The 23,158-nt window shown below is 47.0% G+C and overlaps 1 protein-coding gene across 6 annotated transcripts in view; it reads left to right on the forward strand.

Annotated features, from left to right (window-relative positions):
- EML1 (EMAP like 1) overlaps window positions 1-23,158 on the forward strand; it is a 145,015-nt gene that overhangs the window by 108,087 nt on the left and 13,770 nt on the right. For 4 of the 6 annotated variants that reach the window (XM_032405914.1, XM_032405911.1, XM_032405915.1 and 1 more), the window contains 14 exons: window positions 24-52; window positions 970-1,026; window positions 3,581-3,710; window positions 6,910-7,059; window positions 7,797-7,866; window positions 9,955-10,065; window positions 10,897-10,992; window positions 12,602-12,736; window positions 13,417-13,516; window positions 14,556-14,710; window positions 16,614-16,739; window positions 17,014-17,145; window positions 19,777-19,844; window positions 22,027-22,115. In XM_032405914.1, the coding sequence (XP_032261805.1) occupies window positions 24-52; window positions 970-1,026; window positions 3,581-3,710; window positions 6,910-7,059; window positions 7,797-7,866; window positions 9,955-10,065; window positions 10,897-10,992; window positions 12,602-12,736; window positions 13,417-13,516; window positions 14,556-14,710; window positions 16,614-16,739; window positions 17,014-17,145; window positions 19,777-19,844; window positions 22,027-22,115 (1,448 nt within the window). The remainder of the gene's footprint in view (window positions 1-23; window positions 53-969; window positions 1,027-3,580; window positions 3,711-6,909; window positions 7,060-7,796; window positions 7,867-9,954; window positions 10,066-10,896; window positions 10,993-12,601; window positions 12,737-13,416; window positions 13,517-14,555; window positions 14,711-16,613; window positions 16,740-17,013; window positions 17,146-19,776; window positions 19,845-22,026; window positions 22,116-23,158) is intronic. The other 2 variants (XM_032405912.1, XM_032405913.1) reach the window with 2 other exon arrangements.

Genomic DNA, 23,158 nt, shown 5'->3' on the forward strand with positions numbered 1-23,158 from the left:
ATCTGTCTCTTTCATCTCCACAGCAAACCCAAGGAGCCCGTCTTCAGCGCAGGTAAGTCTGATTTCATCTTTGTGCAGGTGCCCTTCACCCCCCTCAGGACTCGGGGGACAAATAAGTAGCTTGTCACCTATGGTGTCCGCATGGGTGGGGCTGACAGGTTGAGCACCAGGAGCCTGTGCCCGGGCTCCGAGGCTCGGACTGCAGAGACCGGCCATACAGTGGTCACAGAGACTGGACCCTTTATTTACGCCCTTAACCCCGATTTAAGATGCGCCAACAAGGAGGAAGAGTAAAATGCCACCACATAAGCAGAAGCAGAACTTCTAGGTGAAGACACTGTGTTGCCTTTGTTATTCTTCCCTGACCCATGGGGCTTCCGGCTCAACATCTGCATCTCTCCGAAAGGGAAGCTTTCTGATGCGTTAAGTTATAACTTTGTCTAAAAGTAGCTTTTTTTCTCTCTTTCTGCCTTTGATTTCCTAAACTGCAAACTAATGTTCATATGTACCTTTCCATATACCTTTTCTTTAACACATTTTATAATAAGGGAGGTGCTATTTTTAGGATATTAACCTGATTTAAAAGCACATTTAAAATGCAAAATCATTGACCGGTATGGCATCAGTTAAGTAAAATCATTTAATTTTAACTTTTCCAGTTTTTTCCCTTCGATTCAGAATCGAAACTACTATAAAAGCCAGCGTTCTGTATTCATCAGTACATGCTTTAGTATTCATTTCATTTTCAGGAAGCGTGAGATCACGCACTGAAAATGTAGTTGCCCCAAAAGCCTGCACAGCCAGGCGCCGAGCGCACTGGTCCGAACGCCTGCACAGAGGGCAGGTTCTCCTGCGGGGGGCGGGGCGGCCGCTCCGACTGAGAGCTAGCTGCCCCCCCAGTGAGAGCTGCTCCCCCCAGCGAGCGGGCAGGCCAGTCCCTCTTGCAGTTCTTGCCATCTCTTTATCTAGCGCTTCTGTCCCTGTCTCCGAAATCACAAGGGAAACGCCGGGTGACACACTGCAAAGGTAGGCGGCATTTCTGAAACCTCATAGCTCTCTGAGCAAAGCTGCTACCCAGGCTGCAGAAACTTTTTTCATACAGGCAAGCAGGTAATCTCCTCGTATGAAAATGTTTTGGGCACACGAGCCACTCTGACTTACTTTAAGTTAAAAGCATTCCTGCGCATTTACTTGGATGGGTTTTAATAAGTAGCTTATACATTCGATCTGGCTTGATTATTGGCTGATTGCAGGAACTTTGAAAAATCTGTGTAAACCTTAAGAGAGCTATAGGGCAGCCCTGAATGCCCCACTGCTTGACCTGGTATCTCGCACCGCTGCTGGCCCCTCCGTCCGCGCCTTTGGGTTGGCAGCTGTGAGCTATTGTCCTAACATGCCTGGAAAATACTGTTGCTTTCCCTTGCTGCATTTTGATTTTTTTTTTTTTTTTAAGATTTGTTTATTTATTTTCGAGAGAGTGAGGGGAGGGGCAGAGGGAGAGAATCTCCAGCAGGCTCCACGCTGAGCTCAGAGCCCAACGCAGGGCTCGATCCCACGACCCTGAGATCACGACCTGAGCCGAAACCAAGAGTCGGACGCTTCGCCGACCGTGCCACCCTGGTGCCCCACGTTTTGATTTTAAATGTAGAATGTCTGATTTATCAGTGCAAAACAGTGCCAAGGCAAGATCCAGGGCTTTTTTTGCCTCAGTTAGTGATTTAGAATTGTGCTAAGCAAGCCTCCCTCGTAAGGACTTAGCCAGCACCAACTGTAACAGACTCCGCATTCACGCACGCTGATCATTACGGCCACGGCGGAGAAGCTATTACAGCCTCTTTATGCCCATCCACGTCCTGTGCCTCCTCCCGTACAAAGAACGGATGCCACCGCGCGTCCTCCAGCTCCATGCTCGCGCGTGCCTGCTTTCTTTTCCCTTCTGTCGTCTGCCGGGGGCTCCTGGGTCCTGCAGGTGTGGCGGCCACGCAGTCCGATGAGCTCAGATTTGGGTGAGGGATTAAGGAAGGGAAGAGGTTTCAGGTGAGGACGAGAGCAAGGGCAGAGGCCCAGAGCAGGGTGCTCGAGACACATCTGGCCAGACAGGTGGCTGCAGGCCGGGTGCTCGCGGCCAGGGAGGTTACGTAGCGGAGAGCAGGCAGGGCGCTAGACGTTTGGATCCAGCAGGTAAGACAGTGGGCAAGGGATTTTGTGTGGAGGAAGGACTGGTGAAATCCACTTTGGGCCTTGATGGGTTTGGCAGCAGAATGTAAAATGCCCCAGGGGAGCAGTAAGAGAGCCTGGGGTGCCAGATCTGTGATGGGCCGGTCCCAGTGGATCTGGGGAGGACAGAGCCTGGTGGCAGCATCCTCACGGGAGGGTCCACGAACTCAGCGCCTGGCACGCCATCCGTCTGCAGGATGAGCATGTGGGGGTTCTTATTCAAAAGTCAGACTTACTATGCAGAGTGGAGTGTGCATCACACGCATGCATGTGAGACCGGAAATGCACGCACACGATAACCTAAAACCGGGACGGCCTCTTAATTTGTAGGCTATATTGCATGTGGCATTGTTTGAAGATCCTTAGGAACAAGACTTACATAACTAACCTGTAAATGTGGTGCTTCTGGCGGTGTGATTACTCCGTGCCTTCTCCTCACCTGTTTCCCCTGCGGATGATTTTTCTGTTGAGTTCTGTGCTGCCCTCGCTGGTTCCAGTTGCCCAGTTTAACGGCCGCGAAGGCCTGGGCCTTTGATACGCAGTGAGTTCTAACAGAATTCAGCAGGAGCTCACAAGACATTTTCTCTGGTCTTATTATCTCCTAAAAGCCAGCAGAAAACCCCAACTTATTTCTTTTTAAAACGGCACTTGTCCCATATCACTAGGTTTTCCTCTTGCCCCATCATTTCTTGAAACACCAGAAGCTATTTTATTATAAAAATGTTTGTTCTAGAAGGTTCTATTTCACAATGCCTCTCTCTAATGGGTCTTTTGTTCTTTTATTTTCTTTCTAGCTTTTCCTTGAGCATTTTCCTTCTTGCGTGCACCCTAGCATGTACTTTTGCCGATTTTGTGTTCTTTACACTTGAAAAATGTGTCCAACATAAAAGATACATAAAGTTATATTTTTACATTGCAATATAACAAACCAATTAAAATACTGAAAGAAATCTTATGAATTTTGATACTGAAATTGTATATACATTGAAATCAATAAAAAAATTTTAGTGGATTTCTTGTGTTAATTGTAATTTTTTGAGGTGGCATTTTCCCCCCTCCTGATGATAAAGAAAACGTAAGCACCAAGTCTCTGGTGGAAAAATAACGGAATCTAGTTTTTCCCTGCCTTTTACAGTTTCTCATATCTTTCATATACTTAAGTAAGCAGCATGTCAAACATAAACAGGGTGAAAACTTTTGTTTTAAACTGTTTGTTATGTTTTAGTTCTTTTCCCCCAACACATTAGAAATCACATGAAGGGTAAAGTTTGCGCTTTTATGTTAAAGGGCTAAAAAGATAACATTTGTTTTCAGCTACATTGGGCACTGAGGTGTCTTACTGATCTCTTTGTTCTTTTTGTAGAAGAAGGATACGTAAAAATGTTTCTTCGTGGACGCCCTGTTACCATGTACATGCCCAAAGATCAAGTGGACTCTTATAATTTGGAAGCAAAAGTAGAACTACCAACCAAGAGACTGAAGCTGGAGTGGGTGTATCCTTTATTCACTGACTGGACCTGTCACGAGGTTTAAGTGGATTCATGCCCTGAGCTTAAAGTTTAACTATAGAAATTCATAAAACTTAAGTTCTCTTAAGCATTTATTTATTTATTTAGAGAGGGGTGGGAGAGGGGCAGAGGGAGAGAGAGAATCCCAAGCAGACTCCGTGCTGAGCACGGAACCCGACGTGGGGCTCAATCTCATGACCCTGAGATCATGACCTGAGCCGAAATCAAAGAGTCGGAGGCTTAACCGACTGAACCACCCAGGAGCCCCAAGTTCTCCTAAGCTTTTTAAGAAAACCAAAATATTCTATTCTCACTTAAAAAAATTAATTTAACAAAAGGGGCCGTATGTTAGCACTCAGTCCAGTGTTCTAGCAGAGGAGGGCTCCTGATTGTGGGGGACACTGACTTATCAGTCCTGAAAGAAAGATTATAGTTCCTGCTCAAATATGTATACCTTATTTTCCTGAAAAGAAAGTATTCATATGCTGGACAGGGTTTGTTTGTTTTTGTTTTTGTTTTTGTTTTTTTAGAGAGTCGTGGGAAAATGCATCACTTTCTGGCCTGAATTTTAATCTTTTGACAGAATAAATGTAGTTAAAAACTAATAGAAAAGCAAGCTTACTGAAAATAATCACAAATGGGTAGAGTTTAGGATTCTAATGAAATTGAAAGAATGGATTGTTTTTAACAGTAACTGTCATAGGCTCAGACAGCTCTGTGGGACAGATGGAAAAGCCAGGACTTCTACGTGCTTACCTGAAAACAGTGGAAAGGCAAGAAGACACCGAACTTACACACTTAGGAAAATGAGACCATCAGAAATTGAACTACACTCTACAGGCAGGAGGTTCTCACACCCAGACAAAGAGTGATAGACCCCCTGGAAGGAAGGACAGGCACTCCCCCTCAAACCAAGTGGGGGCTTGGCCAGCCTTGGGAGAGTAATTGAAGGAGTAACATCAGGAATACCCCAGTACTAAATGAAGGGAGTCCAGTGAAGGTGTAAAGAAAATCGACATGAATGCTACTTTAAGAGAAAAAAAACCCCCCCCCCCCCCCCCAATCTAAGCCACAGAAATCCGAGTCAGCCCTAGGACTAACGTTCTTGAGATAAAGCTGCTGGAGCCTTCATACTATGAGATTTGGAAAAGTGAACAAGCTCCAAGGAGAAAAAAACTCGAAACACAAAGAAATAAAGCCTATGAAAAAGGGTGAATGAAGTGTTGGGGCTTTTTAAATTTTCCTTTTTTTTCCCTTATTTTACTTTATTTTATTCTATTTATTTTACTTTAGAGCAAGCCTTCCAGTCTATGCGATTTTAAGACAAAGAACAAAAAGCCTTTCTTCACCCTCAAACAAATTTTTATTGAATACCAGTTTGATGCCAAGCCCCGAATATAAATTCTAAGAAGTTGGTTTAAATCAATGCTGTTGTCATTTCAGTCGGAAAAATTGCTATTTGAAATGATGATATCATATTCTTTGGGTATATGTTTTTTACATTTTCAGACTCAGATGTCATAAGCATTTACGTGCATCTGTTTTGGCACATGCAGTCGAAGTGATTCAGTTCTTTAAGTCAATAATGGTTTACATTTTAGGTTCAGTCATAGCTGGAAAACATTATTCAAAACATTTTTTCAGCCTACTCTATTCATATTTTCAAGATGTAAAGTGGTAGAATTTACTTTAGATAAATGGGACTTTTGTTAGATTAGTTTTTCACATCTAAGTTCAAGTGATGTTTTGCTCCCAAAATAGTTTGCGGGGTTTGAAAGTATACATACCAAAATCTTAATGGAGGTCATTATCTCCAAGGAGGTGGGGATGGTTGTGGCAAGGAGGATCGCAGTTTTTTTTTTTTTACCCTTTCCATATGTATGTGGGAGTGTTGTTTGCACCTTTTACAAGTACTTTTATAATGTAAATTAAACAAATTTAAATAGAAGATTTAGCTCCTAGAGGACAGTAAAAAATAAAATTGACTCAAAAACTAAAGTCAATACAAGTCAGCATCTTAAAATTTATTTTTAAATACTATAAAATATAAGGAATGTCAGAGTTCAGAGGGTTTTTGGAATAGTCCTTTTGACCCCACACTGCTTGGTAGTTGCGACAATGTAGTCACCTCACATTTTCAGATCTCTCTTGTATTCCAGACGAGCTACAAATGCCACAGCCTGTCGTAGGGATTTGATTCATTTCCCAGCCATGATTCTAGAACGAGAGCGAGTCCTCTGGTGAAGCCGCAGAGTACTGGTGATGTCCGTCCCCAAGCTGGACGATGGCAGGATGGGCTAGGCAGTTGGCAGCCAGCTGGCCCCATTCTAGAGTCGGGCCCTCACCTGTGACAGACCAACACTCGAGCAGGAAGGAGAATAAATACACTCTAGACCTCGTGGTACTGAAGTAGATCTGAGCAGGTGGTATGATAACTAGAGGAAAGGGAAAACGAATTTTGGAGCAAATTATTCCAGCATTCTTGTGAAGGGTCAAAATACAGCTCCCAGCTGATTTTAATTCTAGAGTCAAGCTGGCTAGGGTAGCGGGCCTTCCAGAAAACCAGCTTGGCAAAATTTATTTATTTTTAAAGATCTTATTTTTAAGTAATCTCTACACCCAACGTGGGGTTTGAACTCACAACCCCAAAGTTGAGAGCTGCACGCTCCACCGACTGAGCCAGCCAGGCTGCCCTTGGCAACATTTAAAGGCAGACTAGTGAAGAAGACAGGCATCCACGGAAAATCCAAACAGTTCAACAAAGAAATTTGGTCCTGGCTATTGCTCCCAAGGTCTATGATTGATTGGCTCAATTCAAAAGAGTTCGCTTTCTGGTAACTTCACAAATGTCCGCTCCAGTTACCTTTAGTAAATAAAATAATAAGTTACATTTTTGATCCAGCTGAAAAGGTCAGCTTTCAAAAATATAATACATCATTTCTAAAAACAAAGCGCCATCTGTTAAAAATACGTATTAACCTCAACTCAGTGGCCATTTCCAACCCGATTGCCTGCCGGTTGAGTCACATGTATTTGGCACTTGAGGATTTATGATCTCATGTCATTGAACCAAGAGAAGGTGATGGGAAGAGTCTTACGGAATTGTTTTGTCTGTCCCTGTTGAATAAAGCTGATGTGTTGTCAGCTCTTAGAGGAAATCAAGTTTCTCTTGACACATGATAAGCTATGGGTACCGGGGCCGCGACTGTCGGAACAACCTGTACTTGCTTCCAACGGGGGAGACGGTGTACTTCATCGCCTCGGTGGTGGTGCTATACAACGTGGAGGAGCAGTTCCAGAGACATTACACCGGCCACAATGACGACGTGAAGTGGTGAGTCCTCACCCTCCTGCAGGTAACATCACAGGGAAGGGGCCGGGACTGAGATAGAACTAAAGAGGAGAGAAGAGGTCGGAGAGAACAGGATCTTCTGGAAAAGCTCTTCTTTATGTTCTGCATTGTCATAGCTAGTGGTTGGCTAGTTACCTGGCTCCCTAAGATGCTAGAACCTAGTTTAGGTTCTGTCCATCTAACACATAATCTTAACCAACCGTATCACCCAAACCAACACTTCCCATAGATCCCCGTTTGGAGGCCTTCTTAGCACAGATGCTAACAGCTTCTGACTTGCCTCTTTTTCAATTCATTCATAATTCATGTATAGCTTTTGATAGGGATTTTATGTATCTTGGAAGGATGGGTGGTTGAATAGGTGACTCTCCCTATTTCTATTTGTCCTAGATCCCTGGTCAATTATAAAAATCCTGTTGGAAAAAGATGATATTTTTGCTGTTTAACATACTTAATAAAGATTGTTGTAGGAGACTTGGTATTTTCCAAGCAAAGGATGCTTTCTCCTTGAGTTTGGAAATTCTCAAGAAAGGATGGAATGAAATAGGCACTAATTGTCCGAGGTTGTTGGGGTGCTCGGGGAGTTTGTCGTGAGTCCGTGAGAAGTCAGGCACCCTATCGTTCTTGTATTTAAATTTTTGACTAGATTATATTTGGCCAAGAAAAGAGTAAAGCTTGTCTTTAAAGAGTGGTTGTTTTATAAATACCCTCTTTTTTAGCCTAGCAGTTCACCCTGACAGGATCACAATAGCAACGGGACAAGTCGCAGGCACATCTAAGGATGGAAAAGTGAGTTACATTATCTTTTCATATTTTTTAATGAACTGTTGATTCAATATCATCTTCTGGAAACATTTCGCGGATGAATAAGCCTGCCTAGATATAGTTAAAGTATCTGAATACTTCTTAATCCCTCAGTCGAATATTTTGTTGCAAAAAAAATTTTTTTTAATTTTGTTTTTCATTTCTTAGAGAGAGCATGAACAGGGGGAGGGGCAGGGACAGAGGGAGAAGCAGACTTTCTGCTGAGCAGGGAGCCTGACACAGGACTTGATTCCCGGATCCTGGGATCATGACCTGAGCCAAAGGCAGACACTTAACTGACTGAGCCACCCAGGTGCCCCGCAAAAAAAAATTTTTTTTAAATAAATTTTACTGCAGATTTTCTTACAGTGACCTTAAAAATGTCTCGAGCTTGCCTTAATTTCAGCCAGTTTTTAAATAGCATTGTTCTTGCCTACAAATTCAGCCATTCTCAAGATACTTAAACACATGAAAAATATTAAAATATTAAGTGCACATTTAATAAGGAGAAGTCATAATGAATAAGCATTTGGATAGGGGGCATTTTGCCTCTTCAGGAAACTTTAGACCCTTAGCCTGAAATACCCTGTATTCCTGACGTCACCCCAGAGTCCTCAAAGGCAGCAGGAGAGTTTGGGCACAAGTTTTATAAGCACCTCAGCAAGATTTTAACTTGAATTTTAAGGAATCAGAGAAGGAAGTAGTGGACTCTAACAGAGAACAACGCAAAACTGTCTTCCAGTTGGTTCTTGACCGCAGTCTGTGGTCCTTGCCATGTCTTACCCAAAACTCCTTGTAGCTTTTTTGATATCTATTGTATAGCTTATTCTTGCACCATATATGAAGCGAACCTCATTACACGGAGCACGTCCATTTTTACCAGCATGTTTTCTTCCCAAAAACATGAATGCTGCCATTTTTCAGAAAATATTTTAATAACATCATATTTTAAATAGTAACTCTATGCCTCTTCCCATTAAAATTATACACTTAAAAAGAAGTAACAGGGTAACAGGGATGATGGAAGATGGAAATCAGTTTACAGTTATGTAGATACCCATAAATGGAATAGGGTCTTCATCTTTTTTTTTTTTTTTGGATTATTATTTTTTTATTATTATGTTATGTTAATCACCATACATTACATCATTAGTTTTTGATGTAGTGTTCCATGATTCATTGTTTGCGTATAACACCCAGTGCTCCATGCAGAACCTGCCCTCTAATGTTAAGTGGCTTTTAAGTCTTTGACATTAGTAGCAAACCCTGTGTTCCTCCCTCTAGTGGATTAAAAGGGTATTTCAGTTTCTAGCATTTGAAATTGAATCAGAACTTTAGAGCCAGGGAAGATGGGATGGCTCTCTGAGCCAGTCCTTCAGTTCAAGTGCAGAGAGACTCAGAGAGGCCACCTGACCATCTGCAGACACACAGCTACTCAGAGCAAGTCCAGGCTAAAACTCACCCCACTCTGTCCACCTGGTATGATGCTAGTCCTTTTCCTGATCCACCTGCTGATGGTTCTAGGATGCTTTCTTCTATTGAGGGAGAGAAAAATTAGGACCATTCACCTTGGAACACAATTGAGAGGGTGTTGAACTAATGGTAACAATTCTAAATTTCATCTGTGCGTAATAGATTGCCCGTTTTGCTCCTCTGAGGCCCAAGAATGTTAAACTCTCAATACTATTTGGTGGTGTCCGACTGTTCAGACTTTACAAGAATAGCCCTTGTGTGCGATTCCACTTTCCTTGTCATTCTTCATTTTTAAAATTCGGACTCATCTGGATGCCCAAGGGAGAACATCAGTTCCTGTGGAACAGTTACGAAGAACTGGCTATCCAGAATGTAAAACCCAGTGGCCCTCCCTGAAGTTAAGGGGGCCACGGGGGCCGCGGTCTCCTGCAGCCAGTGGGAATGTTTCCTTGATGCTGAAAGGCAGAGTCTTCAAATTTTTGAGCAGGAAAAGACCTTTTGTTTTGACAGAACTGAAGTAGTCTTGTAGCTCCAAGGTAAAGATAAATCTGGATGCCCGTCACAGTCGGTGCCCCTCTCTCTGCATTTCCTTCTCAATAGCAGTTGCCCCCACACGTGCGCATCTGGGACTCCGTGACGCTGAATACACTGCACGTCATCGGGGTCGGGTTTTTTGACCGAGCCGTCACGTGTATCGCCTTCTCAAAATCTGTAAGTGCGAGCCCCGTGGGCACGGGAGCCCTTGTCCGTGGGGAGGAGAGAAGCAGCTCAAGGGGGAAGAGGGAGGAAGTTAACGCGCTCACTGGCTGCCTGGGCGCGTGTGCGGATTTGAGGCTGACACCGTCCTGCTCCCCGGGTCCCCTCATTCAGAGGTCACGCGTGTTCCCTCGGGGTCACACACGTGATGGGAAGAGGCCCTACAGCGCTGTCTGCATGTTCTCCGAGGCGGTTCTGCCCGCTCTGACCTTGAATTTCCCCTGCCCCTTGCTAGGCGGCTCCAGTGTGTCCCTGCTCTCCCCACACGGGCTGCCTGTCCGTTAGCAGGAGTCCGAGGTGCCTCGTGGTCGCCCAGATTTCCTCAGGATGTGCCCATTCCACAGATCCACCCTATAAACCACTGTTCTAGAAACTTACACAAGTGCCCATGTTCACATGAGAACGCCACGTGCCTCGGCCCCAGGGCCTTTGCTCCTGCCCAGCCTCCCCATCACCCTGCCCGTCGGTCGCAGACTGTGCTGTGCACCCTCAGGCACCAGCTCCTCCAGGAGGGGGCCCTGCAGCCCCTTTGGACTTAATCTTAATAGAACCAATGAGGCCGGGCCACCCCGGACCCCTCTCTGCTGCTCCGGTCCCTTCCTTGCCCCACGTTCGTCTGCTCTCCCTGAGTGGCCAAGAAAGCAGGTCTCGTAAGCAGTGCATACATATTCTTTAACCAAAATGGGCTCTTTATTAAAAGTAAAGTTAATGTTCATTGTTAATCACTTTTAACCTGTTTTATTCTCAAATGTAGTCTTCCTGGGAATACCTTTTTTTCCCCCGCAGAATGGAGGAAGCAATCTGTGTGCCGTGGACGACTCCAACGACCACGTGCTGTCCGTGTGGGACTGGCAGAAGGAGGAGCGGCTGGCCGACGTGAAGGTCTCTCTCCAAGCCCGATGCGGGGCTCCGCTGTAATTTCCCCGTGTGGAGCCTTCTCCTCCAGCTGGCTCCCAGGCCCCGGTCCCACCTCTCAGTGGGCCACAGGCTCCCCATGCCCGGTGCGGCCCTCGGGCCTGACACCGGCACCCAAGAACCCCGAGCCCGCCCATCTCCCCTCCCAGGGTGCAGTGCCAAGTCCTGGCAGGGTCTCTTCCCCTCATCAGGACACCTGTAAGGTTTCCTTCTTCCTCACTTTACAGCCCCTCCCCTGCTAAGCCACTCCCTTGCTCACTGTTCCCTGCTGCTTTGTTTCATTCCACGAATGTGTGCTCTCGAGGTCAGGGGGCTGCAAGTGGGGTGGTACCCGAGATGTGCTCCCTGCGCCGCCAGGGAGGGCATGGGGGGTGGGGACAGGTCAGGAGCAGCTGAGGGAGAGGTCAGCACGGCCAGCACAGGGCTTGTCCAAGGCTGAGGGGCCTGCTGGATCCCAGCCCCTCCCAGTGGGACTCTTCCTGTAGGGGGCTGCGCTTGGCTTCCCTGGACCACCTCCGATCCATCTTGTGCGATAGGTCACTGAACTTTCCTTAAGCTTTCTTGTATTTTCCTCCTATGAAAATCATGAATGGATCCCAGTTGTTACAGAATTGACTTCAGATTTCCCATCCTGTCCTCCAGTAACCTTAGATCACCTTCCTTCCCGAACATTAGGATTGCCATCGGATTGCCTTATCTTTCTCCCTTGAGTGTCCGGGATGCAGGGTCCGTATTCTAACCTGGCCTGTTTCCTAACACCTCTTCACATTATATAGCCCTGCCTTCTAATATTCCGGTCGAGTATTTAAGTTCTTGCTAGGTGGCTGTGTTGAAAGTAATCAGAGGCGAATCATTACCCAGGTTTAAGGCATATAACTGAATTTCAAGCAGAAGGAACACTCAGGGTCTGATTCATCTGACCAAAGTGCAGGTGCTGGAAGTCCAGAGAACAGGGTCGGGGGTGGTGCAGCGGAACCCAATAGCCAGTCCCCAACCCTGGAACTGCAGCCTGGTCACCAAACCACCGGCAGAGTCCTGGGAATTCAACCAGGAGGGAGTCCCAGAGCAAACAGGCAGCCAAAGTCAGCCAGGAGCGATGGAGCTATACAAAATCCAGATTCCGGGCCCCTCCCAAAGATTCCAGTCCCTCGGTGGGGCTGAGGCCTGACGTCCGCGTTGTAACACACGTCAGGTGATTCTGTTGTTCAGCCTCAGCTGGGAATCTGTGACGGGAGATTGAGAGCAAATTCTTGGATTCTTAAGTTTCCACCCACCCCGAACCCACCCCTTCAGCAATAGCGTGTGGCATGCCTGCCCCCCCGCCCCCCACCGCACAGAGAGGAGCCGTGGTCCCCGTCCTCAGGGCTGTGGACCAGCAGGGGAGACAGACAGACAAGGAGAGGTTATAGCACCCAGCAAACATAAGTCGAGCGTTTATGGAAGCTGAGTTCAGGGGGGAGAAAAATCAAGAGGCTTAGGGCTTAACCTGGATGAGTTATTTGTAGTTCGGACATCATTTATTTTCTGAAGTGTCTTCAGAGATTTGAGACATTTGATTCTCCTGTTTTGCTCAAAGTGTTCTAACGAAGCCGTGTTTGCTGCGGATTTCCACCCCACGGACACTAACATAATAGTTACCTGTGGAAAATCACATCTCTACTTTTGGACATTAGAAGGAAACTCCCTTATTAAGAAGCAAGGATTATTCGAGGTAACGTTAAATGACATTTGTTTTATTCTTCACTGAGCGGTGCGTGTGGCCAGCTAGCTTCTACGGGAGCGGTGAGGCTGTCACAGTCTGAGAATTTGCTGTAATTGGCAAATCAGGAAGTCTTTCTGGGGGTGTAGTGATGAAGAGTGTTCCCGGGGATCCCTAACAGAATTGCGGAGCCCCTTGTGTCTCTGTGGGTAGCCTTGGTGATGTCCAGAAGGAAAGATGGACCATCCCAAGGGACAGTCGCCCTGGGGGCCAGGCGCCCCCTCCCATGCGTGGTCCTTGCAAAGAACAACCAAGAAGGCACTCGGGCCTTGTGAGGACGAGGAACAGCGCCTCCTTCCCTGTGGGGCCTCGTACCACTGCCCCCCCCCCCGAGGCCTAGTTAGGGGACCACTTTATTCCGGTGCCAGGGCCCTGTTCCTGAGGCTCTAATTCTGATAACACAGCCCACCCCACAGCCCCTCCGACACCCTCCTCTGCTCCAACTGTCTGCAACTTTATAATTACCAGAAATTTCTCTATTTTAGAGCAGGTAATTTCATGGCATAAGTTATATAACGGTAGATAAAAATGAAAGGCACATGCAGCTTGGGAGCCCCGTGCCTCTAGGTTGTAGGAATACGAATAAGAGGATGTCTTGACTAATATGAATGTATATTTACAACATCCTGCAGAAGCAAGAAAAGCCAAAGTTTGTCCTCTGCGTGACTTTTTCTGAAAACGGTGACACCATTACCGGAGATTCAAGCGGCAACATCTTGGTGTGGGGAAAAGGTAACACAGGCTTGTCCCCAGAGCAAAAGCTTGGGGGCGAATATTATACGAGGTCAAACGTGACTTCTCTAAGAATTGTCGATGAACATAATTACACTGAATCCCAAGTTTTATAGGTACATACATGCATGGGTGCATGTGTAACTTGAAACCTTAAAACTAGAACAGAGGAAAACAAGAATAGCCAAGAACTGTTCACTTTCTATCACTGCAGAAGGCTCTTTAAGCCCAGAATAGTTTGGTGGAATAGCTTTATTAGGAGATCTATTAACAAATTATAATGAAGGTCTCAATGACTATATATTTAGCTATAAAACACTTAAATAACTTTCTTCGTTCCCATGGCTTCGGGCACATAGTTATTGAGAACTAATTACGTGCAAGACAGCCTGCTAGCTACCGAGCACAGCGATGATCCCGAGGCCCTGCCACTAGGGAGCCCACAGCCTGGTAAAGAGGAGTCGTTACTCAGGAAAAATCCATCCAGTTAAGTTCAATGAGCATTTACAGCAGGAGGAAAGGAAAACCACACCATCCCTGTCCTCAAAGGGCTTAGAGTTTGGGTTGGGGGTGAAAGTGGAAACAGACCCCTAGATATGATTTCAGGGTAACGTGAGGACTTCTCTAGTGTCCCCACTACTGTGGGGGCAGGTGTGTCCCACTTCGATCCATTTCACCCTTAGCAGGATCTTGCAGGATAAGCAGGAGCCCCATTACCGACCAAGGGGAAACCGAGGTGTAGGGCAGTGAAGTCACTTGTCAAGGATGTGAACTCAAGCCCCTGTTCTTCACCGTGTGTAGTCCCGCCATGCTCTCTCCATCCTCGGCTTCCTGTGAGCATGTCCTCCTGCATCATAAAGTAACCCAGGGCATGCTTGTCTGCTGCTGCGTGAGCTTCTAGAAATTGTGTCCTTTGTAGATTCACGCTGCAGGGATGTCCTAACCGACAAGATCACATTTTTGAAACCAAAGTGAAATGGGATGGACAGAGGCGAGCCTTTTGATAACATCCTGAGGATGGTTTTCTTGGTGTGTTTAGGTACGAATCGGATAAGCTACGCTGTTCAAGGGGCCCACGAGGGTGGCATTTTTGCACTTTGTATGTTAAGGGATGGCACGCTGGTGTCAGGAGGAGGGAAGGACCGCAAGCTCATTTCTTGGAATGGAAACTATCAGAAACTTCATAAAACTGAGGTAAGATAAAGCAAACAGCATTATCGAAATTCTTTTTTTTTTTTTTTCAAAATTCATTTTGAACCTCCTAAAACTGTTAAACTAACCAGTTTCCTTGTTAGTTTGAAATCTTCAGCTTACCATTTTGAAAATAGTTTAGATAAAATTTTGTTAAATAGGGTAACATTTTATTAAAATCATTGGAAGTGGTTTAAGTGTAATTATCAAAATGGAATTAGGTTTGTAAAATTTTAGGTTGTAACATATTTCACATTTAGAATATCTTTATAAGAGAACAGTCTCACTTTTCCAAGGGAATATTATCCACATTTTGATTTTTCATTCAAATCTTTCTTCTTGGGGCACCTGGGTGGCTCAGTCCATTGAGCATCTGCCTTCGGCTCAGGTCATGATCTCAGAGTCCTAGCATTGAGTTCTACGTCCAGCAGGGAGTCTGCTTCTCCCTCTCCCTCTGCCCCTCCCCCACCCCTCCCCCTGCTCATGCTCCCCCACCAAACAAATAAATAAAATCTTCTAAATAAAAAAAAAATCTTTATTCTTTTTCCACTTTAATTTCCAGGTGTGACTTTAGGGACATTACCACCTGGAACTAACATTTACTGAGTATTTATCTTGTACATGGCTGAATGCCAACATAGTCTCTAAAGCTCTATCTCCTTTTAGTATCTATTTTACTGCCTTATTACCCTGCACACCAGTAGAAACCACAGGCAAGAAGTTTAATCTGTCTCATACACACTCACTGAACTCTCTCCCCCAGGCCCCGGGGAGTTAGGAGCAGACAGACATCAAGGTGGGCATCAGTGTGATGGCTGGTGGTCTTCATCCCTAGCATCGAGTGGACACATTATAGACCTTCTCCAGCTTCTGAGTCAGATGTGTACAACACACACAACACATTACATCCTGTAGCCCATTCTGTCGGAGAGCAGCATGGCCCAGTGCTTTAGCAGTATAAGATATGGTTCTGTTGATTATTGCTCTTAATAAAGGAAGGCCGCTGGGTGAGGTTTGGAAATCGCTTCCCTGTTCATGGGGATTTTAATTGTGATGCCATTCTTTATCCTAAGATTTGACCAGCATTGGACTGAACCGGCACCCATGTTAAATCATAACTGCAACAGAGGCTTCAAAGCCTCATCCCGTTTCATAGACGGTACTTGTCATTTTTTTAAGCATCCATACCTTCCTCTTCCTTAGCATGAATTATCTTCACCTTTTCCCAAATCTGTGCCAACAGACCACACTGGAGGTGGAAAATTTGTAGAGAGCAGGCAGCTTCTTTCCTTTCTAGAACTGGAGTGCCCAGAGTCCCCCAGCAGGGTCTAGCTGCAGTCTGTTCCTTTATAAAGTGCGAGAACCTCTGTTTATCTTATCACAGCAAATTGTTCTTGGCTGGCACATTTTGAACTTCTTTGTCTTAAAATTTAGATAATTCCATATGTTTACTGACATGAACAGTGGATTTCAAAACTAAGTCGTGTGAAGTTGCCAAAGAATCTACCAGTTTAAGTTACAATAAATTTTAGGAACTCTTCTTATGCCTTGTTATTCTTGGCTTTCCAAATTTTACCTGCTGCTGCTGTCCAAAGCCACAAGAAGAAAAGAGTAAACGAACCAGTGTTATTTCTTATTTTTTAATCCTATCAAGAAAAAGACACTTCATTTTTTATTGTTGTTTTTTCTTTTAACGACCTTACTCTTGCCGATTGTTTTAAGGTACATACGTGTTTAGAGTTTAAAAGTCAGATATGGGGTCCTGGCCGTGGACCTTTCTATCTCTCCATGTTATGGGGGGGGGGCGGCGAGGGAGGGAGGAGCTGTCATCATGATATATAAACACATATTTGGAATGGTGGAGCTAATATTTAAGGACATTTTTGATGCTTTCTTTTCAATGCAGATTCCAGAACAGTTTGGCCCAATCCGGACAGTGGCCGAGGGGAAGGGCGACATGATCTTGATAGGCACAACTAGAAACTTTGTTCTGCAGGGCACTCTGTCAGGGGACTTCACACCCATCACTCAGGTATGCTCCAGCCCAGCCGGCCCACTGAGCACTTTCATTTGATGCGATATCAGAATATCAGAAAGCATTACAAAGAGATGAATCCTTTGTTTTATACCAACATAACCTTCCTTGGCATCAGAGTTTCAGTTGCTGTCATGGCTTAGGTTGGCGGGAAGGGAAACCGAGGAGGGCAGTCGAAAGCATGCAGATGCCGTGGGCACCCCGCCCCCGAGACTCCCCGAGTGTTGACTGGAATGTTTCAGAGAGCTTCATCTGTCTTGGTCCTTTGCAGGGTCACACTGATGAGCTCTGGGGACTGGCCATCCACGCCTCAAAACCTCAGTTCTTGACTTGTGGGCATGACAGGCACGCCACTCTCTGGGACGCTGTTGGTCACCGGCCCATCTGGGACAAAATAATAGAGGTAGACATGCACGTTACATGGCGTTTTTCTTATAAAAGTTCATCTGGAACACGTTCGTTTATGTTTTTGCATGCAATTGATAGTGATAGAAGATTGTCCCAAAATAAATGTCACCCGGTTTACCTCCTTCAGTTGGCATTGCTTTAAACATGGCCTGAAGTGGTCCCATCCATGTCATCCTGAAGTTTGCTAGTGAAGTTTTCAACAGCAGGCTAGCCTTACGGAGTTGGTGTTGGGGTCTCCTGAGTGCAGAATTCCTTCACTGGCTTCCATGCTCAGCAGCCCCTGCCGTGAGCCCGCGCACCATTTACAGCGCGCCTCTGGAATGAGAATTTACGCATCCAGCGTAATTTATCTCTACAATTGCTTCACTTTTCCAGTGGGCATCACTGTGATCCTCACAGAAGGAACTCCGATTATGTACTGGAGCGCTGGGACGTCCTTGTCCTGCCGGCATGGGGCCAGCAGCGATGTGGTTACTAGTACCGGGCACTGGGCACGTACGAGCCGTAGTCCTGGCAGCACCCGGGGCACCATGTTACTGGATTGGAAACTGAGGCTTAGCCAAGTCAGCTAGCTGGCCATGGTCGCTAGGTCAGCAAGTGACAGAGCCAGCGCTTACACCCAGCTCAGTCTGCTTCCCCAAGCCACAGTCTTCCCCCACATGTACTGCACTGAGTCTAAAGTACAGTACGTCCTCTGTGTGTAGCCTCTGCCCTTGGTGACATGTCCCACCCTGTGGCAGGGGCAGCCCCTCTGTAGCCCCCGCTCCTCCTCGCAGCCCCCACAGAGGTCCCGGCACTTCCTGGCATGCCGGATCTGCATTTCAGCCCCCTTGCCCTTTATCCTCCAAGGTCACCAAGGGTCTAGAGCTGACCGTCCCTGGTAGAGCTGAGCACTGAGGCGACAAGGCCCGAGCCGCTCAGAGGGAAGAGTGGGTGCGGCCCAGGCAGAAGGATGGGCTGAAGGAAGCGGTGTCCCTGTGTTGGACCTGTCCCCCTGGGGGGCTTGGAGGAACAGATGGGGGGACACAGTAGGGGCAGTGGCATCCGGGAGAGTGGCCTCCCCTGCTGCTCCTCGGTGCAGCCCCCCGGAAAGCAACTCCAGAGGCTCCATCCCCCTCCTCTGACTGGTCACCCCTCAGCCTGACAGAAGCGAAGGGGCTCAGAACCAGGCACTGGAGAGATCTGTGGTTAAGTCCTCGCTCCTTAACCCACTGGCCATGTGGCTTTGGACAGGAAGCTCCCTGTGCCTCAGTGTCTTCGTCTGGCAAATGTTAAGAGCCTGAGTGAATTAATGACATGGTAAACTTCAGGTGGAGGTGATTTCTCTCTGGGTCTCAGCGGCAGCCCTGAGCTTAGTCACAGCTCCCACCTTGAAGAAAGCATTGCCGAGAACAGAATCAGTACCTTAAGGCTTCTGGTGTCTTCTTATTTTAGTTTACCCAGTAGTGTCCCGATGCCTTTCTATTTCCATTCCCACGGGTACTTCTTTCTCAGTCTCCCTGTCACCAATCTCCTCCCACTTTGGTCCGTTCTAAGCAGTTCCACCAAGGGATCTTCTATCTAAAACACAGATTCAATCATGTCACACTTTTTTTTTTTTTTTTAAGATTTTATTATTTTTTAAGTCCTCTCTATTCCCAACACGGGGCTCGAACTCACAACGCTGAGATCAAGAGTCCCACGCTCCGCCTCCTGAGCCAGCCAGGTGCCCCAATCATGTCACCGTGTTCTTGTTTCCCGGTGATCTCAGCCCTGACCATGGCGGCACAGCCTACATCATTCGTGTCGTCCACACACCTTCCAACCCACCGGGACATTCTACCTTGTAACACCCTCTCTACCCGCCGTTCCTCAAATATGCCCCACTCTGGGTCACTTCGACCTCTTTGATCACACTGTTGTCCCCGTAACACCTGATCCAAGAAAATACTGAGTGGAGTGTCCGCTCCGACCTTTTCCACCCCTGATCCTTCCTGGACCGGAAGGCCTGATTCCAAGGGTCTCGGCACCAGGAAGCCTCCGCCCAGCCTCCCTGTCAAGCTTCCTCTAACTCTCCCTCTCCTGTGACTTGATGGCTTGCTTTTCCCTCTGTCATCCATCCCATTCCACCTTGTGTCAGAGTTAGTGACAGACACGTTAGTAACGAACACTAGATCCAAACCTGAACATGCCTTACTCGTCTCGAGATCCTTCCAGGCCTGCCGAGGGTGCTGCGTGTGCCCGGGGGGCTCTCATGCAGTGTTACCACTCGCATTGGGCACAGTGGTCCTATTTCCACGTGCATCAAGCACACCATTCGACAGGCTGACCATTCAGCATGGGGGTCAACCAAAGGGGCTCCCAAAACTGGGAGGAAGAGCATTTACTTGCCGGTCTGTCATCTGATTCCTGTAGGTATGAAAAGATATTAAGACAGAAAGAGAAAAACCTCTAAAGGGATCACCATTTAATATGACGGACACGTGACCTTCGCCCGAGTAGGAAAACGTTTTCCTCTCTTGGAGAGAAAAGAGCCTTGTTGGTTTAACTGGGACCACGTAGCCCCTTTGGAACAGCTGTGCTTGTGTGTTTTCTGCGGTAGCACTGTGTCTGGCCATCAATTTACACTTCCTTTAAAATGTTTTAGGATCCAGCTCAGTCTTCTGGTTTTCATCCTTCAGGGTCTGTGGTTGCAGTTGGAACACTGACTGGGAGGTGAGTCCGTGTCAGCACTGAGGTCTGTGTTTCCCCATGGGCAGGCGCGGGGTCGCTCCTCCTGCCCCGCTCGGCTTCTAGCCCCTTACCGAGAATTAAGCCAGAACTCAAAACTAACACGGAAGACAGCGGTCCTTCGCATTCGGGACTGTGGGAAAATCTGACAAAGATATAGACCCTTCTAGAAAAGCCGCTCCACCCGCCCAGGCACAGACGTGCACGTGCATACACACACACACACACACACACACACACACACACACGGCCTGCCTACAGTTTTGGGGGATTGTGGAGCTCCCCAAGCCCTGATCTGCAGCCTGTGGGAGGAGCCTCAGCTTTGGAATCGGGCGAGAAAGCATTTCAAAGCGCAGAGGATTTAAAAATGCTTATCTTGCTGCCCTTTCGAAATTTTAGAAACTGCCCGGATCCCGAGCCTCGTGCTCAGATTCCGCTAACACTTACTTACCAAGCGCCTCCAATAGGCCAGGCAGTAGGCCTGCGCTTGAATCCCCACTCCGCCCCTCGGCAGCCGTGTGTCTCCAAGCTGGCTAGACAGCCTGAGTTGTTTCATTTCCTAAACCGAGACAGTATCATCCGCCTAGACACAGGGTGCTGATGACTGAAGGAGATGGCGTGTGAGTTGTTTTCCGGGGTGGCCTGGCACTCGGTGTTGATGGCTCTGGTGATCACTCTTTTGTACATTTTGATTGCACTTTTATATTGTTTGTCACAGTACCTTTATGCTTGTTGCAGTTTAATTCAGATATTTTTGGTGATTTCCTCCCATCCTTCCTCTCTGAAAAGCAAACCATTTAGACTCTGTTGTGTTGCCTGTGGATTATGTATAAGGAAAGAGGAACCATTTATAAGTCAGAGGTCACAGTATCTTAAGAGTTGGGCACCTCATACCCAACAGAATTCTTCATGAAAATGTTTTGCTGTGTGTGCACGCGTGCACACACACACACACACCTTCCTTGTAACTCTCCCGGGGACAGTGGAAGCTTCAGACTCAGCAGGCTCTGATGAATAGCTGACAGCCAGTGATGACCAGACCCACGTGCTGACTACACACAGTAGGACAGGGCCTGGGGACCATGCCAGGATGCTCAGAATCACACACAAGGTCCCATGGGTGGAAGAGAGTCCTTCCCTCCATGTATGCCTCCCATATCTCTGGTCCTCGCACCAGCCTTAGCTCTGGATGGGGCCGTTCATGGGGCTTCGGAGCATAGCCCGATCAGCCCCCGCCTCTCCGCTTCTTATGTTCTGGCCTCTGTTCGCGTTCAGTAGCATGTTAAAGGTAAATGGTTGTTGAAGACACAAGTCGAGAAGCCAAATCCAAATTTCAGGGGCCAGCCAGTCCCATGAAGTGGGCCGTGGGGAAACTAGCAGCGCTCACTGGCCGTGTCCGTGGAATGTACACCATCTGGGGTCCCCTGGGTCTGAAGCTGCCACAGCAGGGCACCCCCAGGCCTTTTCATCCCTGAAAACCCTGGAGTCCTCTTACTGCCACCACCTGCGAACACACAGGCCGGAGAGTACACGTACCGAGTACCGTGTCCTTGCCGGCAGATACGAAGCACATCTGTATCCCTTAGAGTTCGCTTTAACACTGGGCCTCCTCGGTGGACTTGGCCCTTATTCCCATTTTATAATCAAGGACACGGAGCCCAGACCAGTCCTGTGGCCGCCCTCCCACCTCTCTCTCCACCCTGGCTTTCCCCTGGCTGGTGCCGCCAGCATCATTCTCAGCAGGCCAGACACCCCAGGGCTGTCCCAGCTCACCCCCTGGGACCCACCCCGCTGCTCTGGGGCCAGATCTCTGGGTAAACCCGTGCAGGCAGCCTTTGCGGCCTCCTCTGGCCACGGGCCCGGCCTTAGGGCTTCCTGTCCTTTGACACGTAAGTGACAAAACTCAAACACTGAGGACCCCATCACCACACGGGAACCAAATCATTTCCAAGGGAAGCCAGCATGCTGCTTCTTTCTTTAGGAAATGCTCATATGAAGGAACTTTTCCTTAAGGAAGAGCCGGGAATAAGCATTCTTGTTAAGCCAACACAGAGTATTTCTTAAGCCCCGAGAGGAATAGTTTTTGATAATTACTGTTAAGTGTACTAGGCTCCCTTTATTTTCTCACCAAACAACTTAACCGTGCTTTTTCTCATGTTCACAACAGGTGGTTTGTGTTTGACACGGAAACAAAAGACTTGGTCACCGTTCACACGGATGGAAACGAACAGCTGTCCGTCATGCGTTACTCACCGGGTGGGTGAGAGCTGCTGTCTGCTCGCCATACAGTTATGACGGTTATGAAATCCTGTGTAGATGTCTTTTAAGGAAGAAATCTCACAAGCCTCCTGGGCGGAGCCAAACTATACTGCATCTAGCTGTCAGACAGACAAAATGAGACCGATTTGCATACTGAATCCCCATGTATTCATCACCCAGCTGCAGAAATACAGACACTTAGCCGATCTGGCTCATCCAGAGCCCCCCACCCCCACTCCTCCGAAGCACTTCCCAGAACTTAGCCCTTCATCTGTTAATATTACTGTCCAGATCTTAAAAAGATGAGGCCTCTTTATTTTTTAACAGCTTTATTTAGGAGTAATTTACATACAATACTTTCCCCATTATAAATGGACTCTCAGTGACTGAGTGAATTCATGCCATGTATAGCCATCATGACAAACCAATTCGAGAACCTTTCTATCACCCCCAAAAGTTCCCTCCCTGCCCCTTAGCAATTAAGCTCTACTCCCACCCCTCAGCCTTCGGCAACCACTGATCTGCTGCCCTATAAACTGCCTTTTCCGGACATTCCATATCAATGGAATCATATACTGCGGAGCCTGTTGCATGTGACCTCTTTTACCTGGAATACTGTTTTTTGAGATTAATTCAGGTTGTTATGCATGTATCCATAGTTGATTCCATTTTAACTGCTAGATAGGATTCCACTTTGTGGATGTACCTCACTGTGTTTATCCGTTCATCAGTCGGTGGTCATGGGGGTTGTTACTGGTTTCTGGCTATTACGAAGAGCGCCACTGGGAACATTCACTTATAGGTCTCTTTGTGGTCATTTGTTTTCGTTTCTCCTAGGTACATTCCTAGGAGTAGGACTGATGGATTGCATGGTAAAGCTGTGTGTAACGTTTTATGAAACGGTGCCAACCTGCTTGCCAGAGAGGCTGCGCAGTCTCGCGTTCCCACCAGCAACGTGTGAGGGTTCTGGGTTTTCTCTGCGTTTCTACCAACACCCGTTATTACCTGCCTCTTTCATGATGGCCTTTCTGGTAGCGGTG

The sequence above is a fragment of the Phoca vitulina genome, unplaced genomic scaffold (assembly GCF_004348235.1).
Source record: "Phoca vitulina isolate PV1807 unplaced genomic scaffold, GSC_HSeal_1.0 scaffold7, whole genome shotgun sequence".
NCBI lineage: Eukaryota > Metazoa > Chordata > Mammalia > Carnivora > Phocidae > Phoca > Phoca vitulina.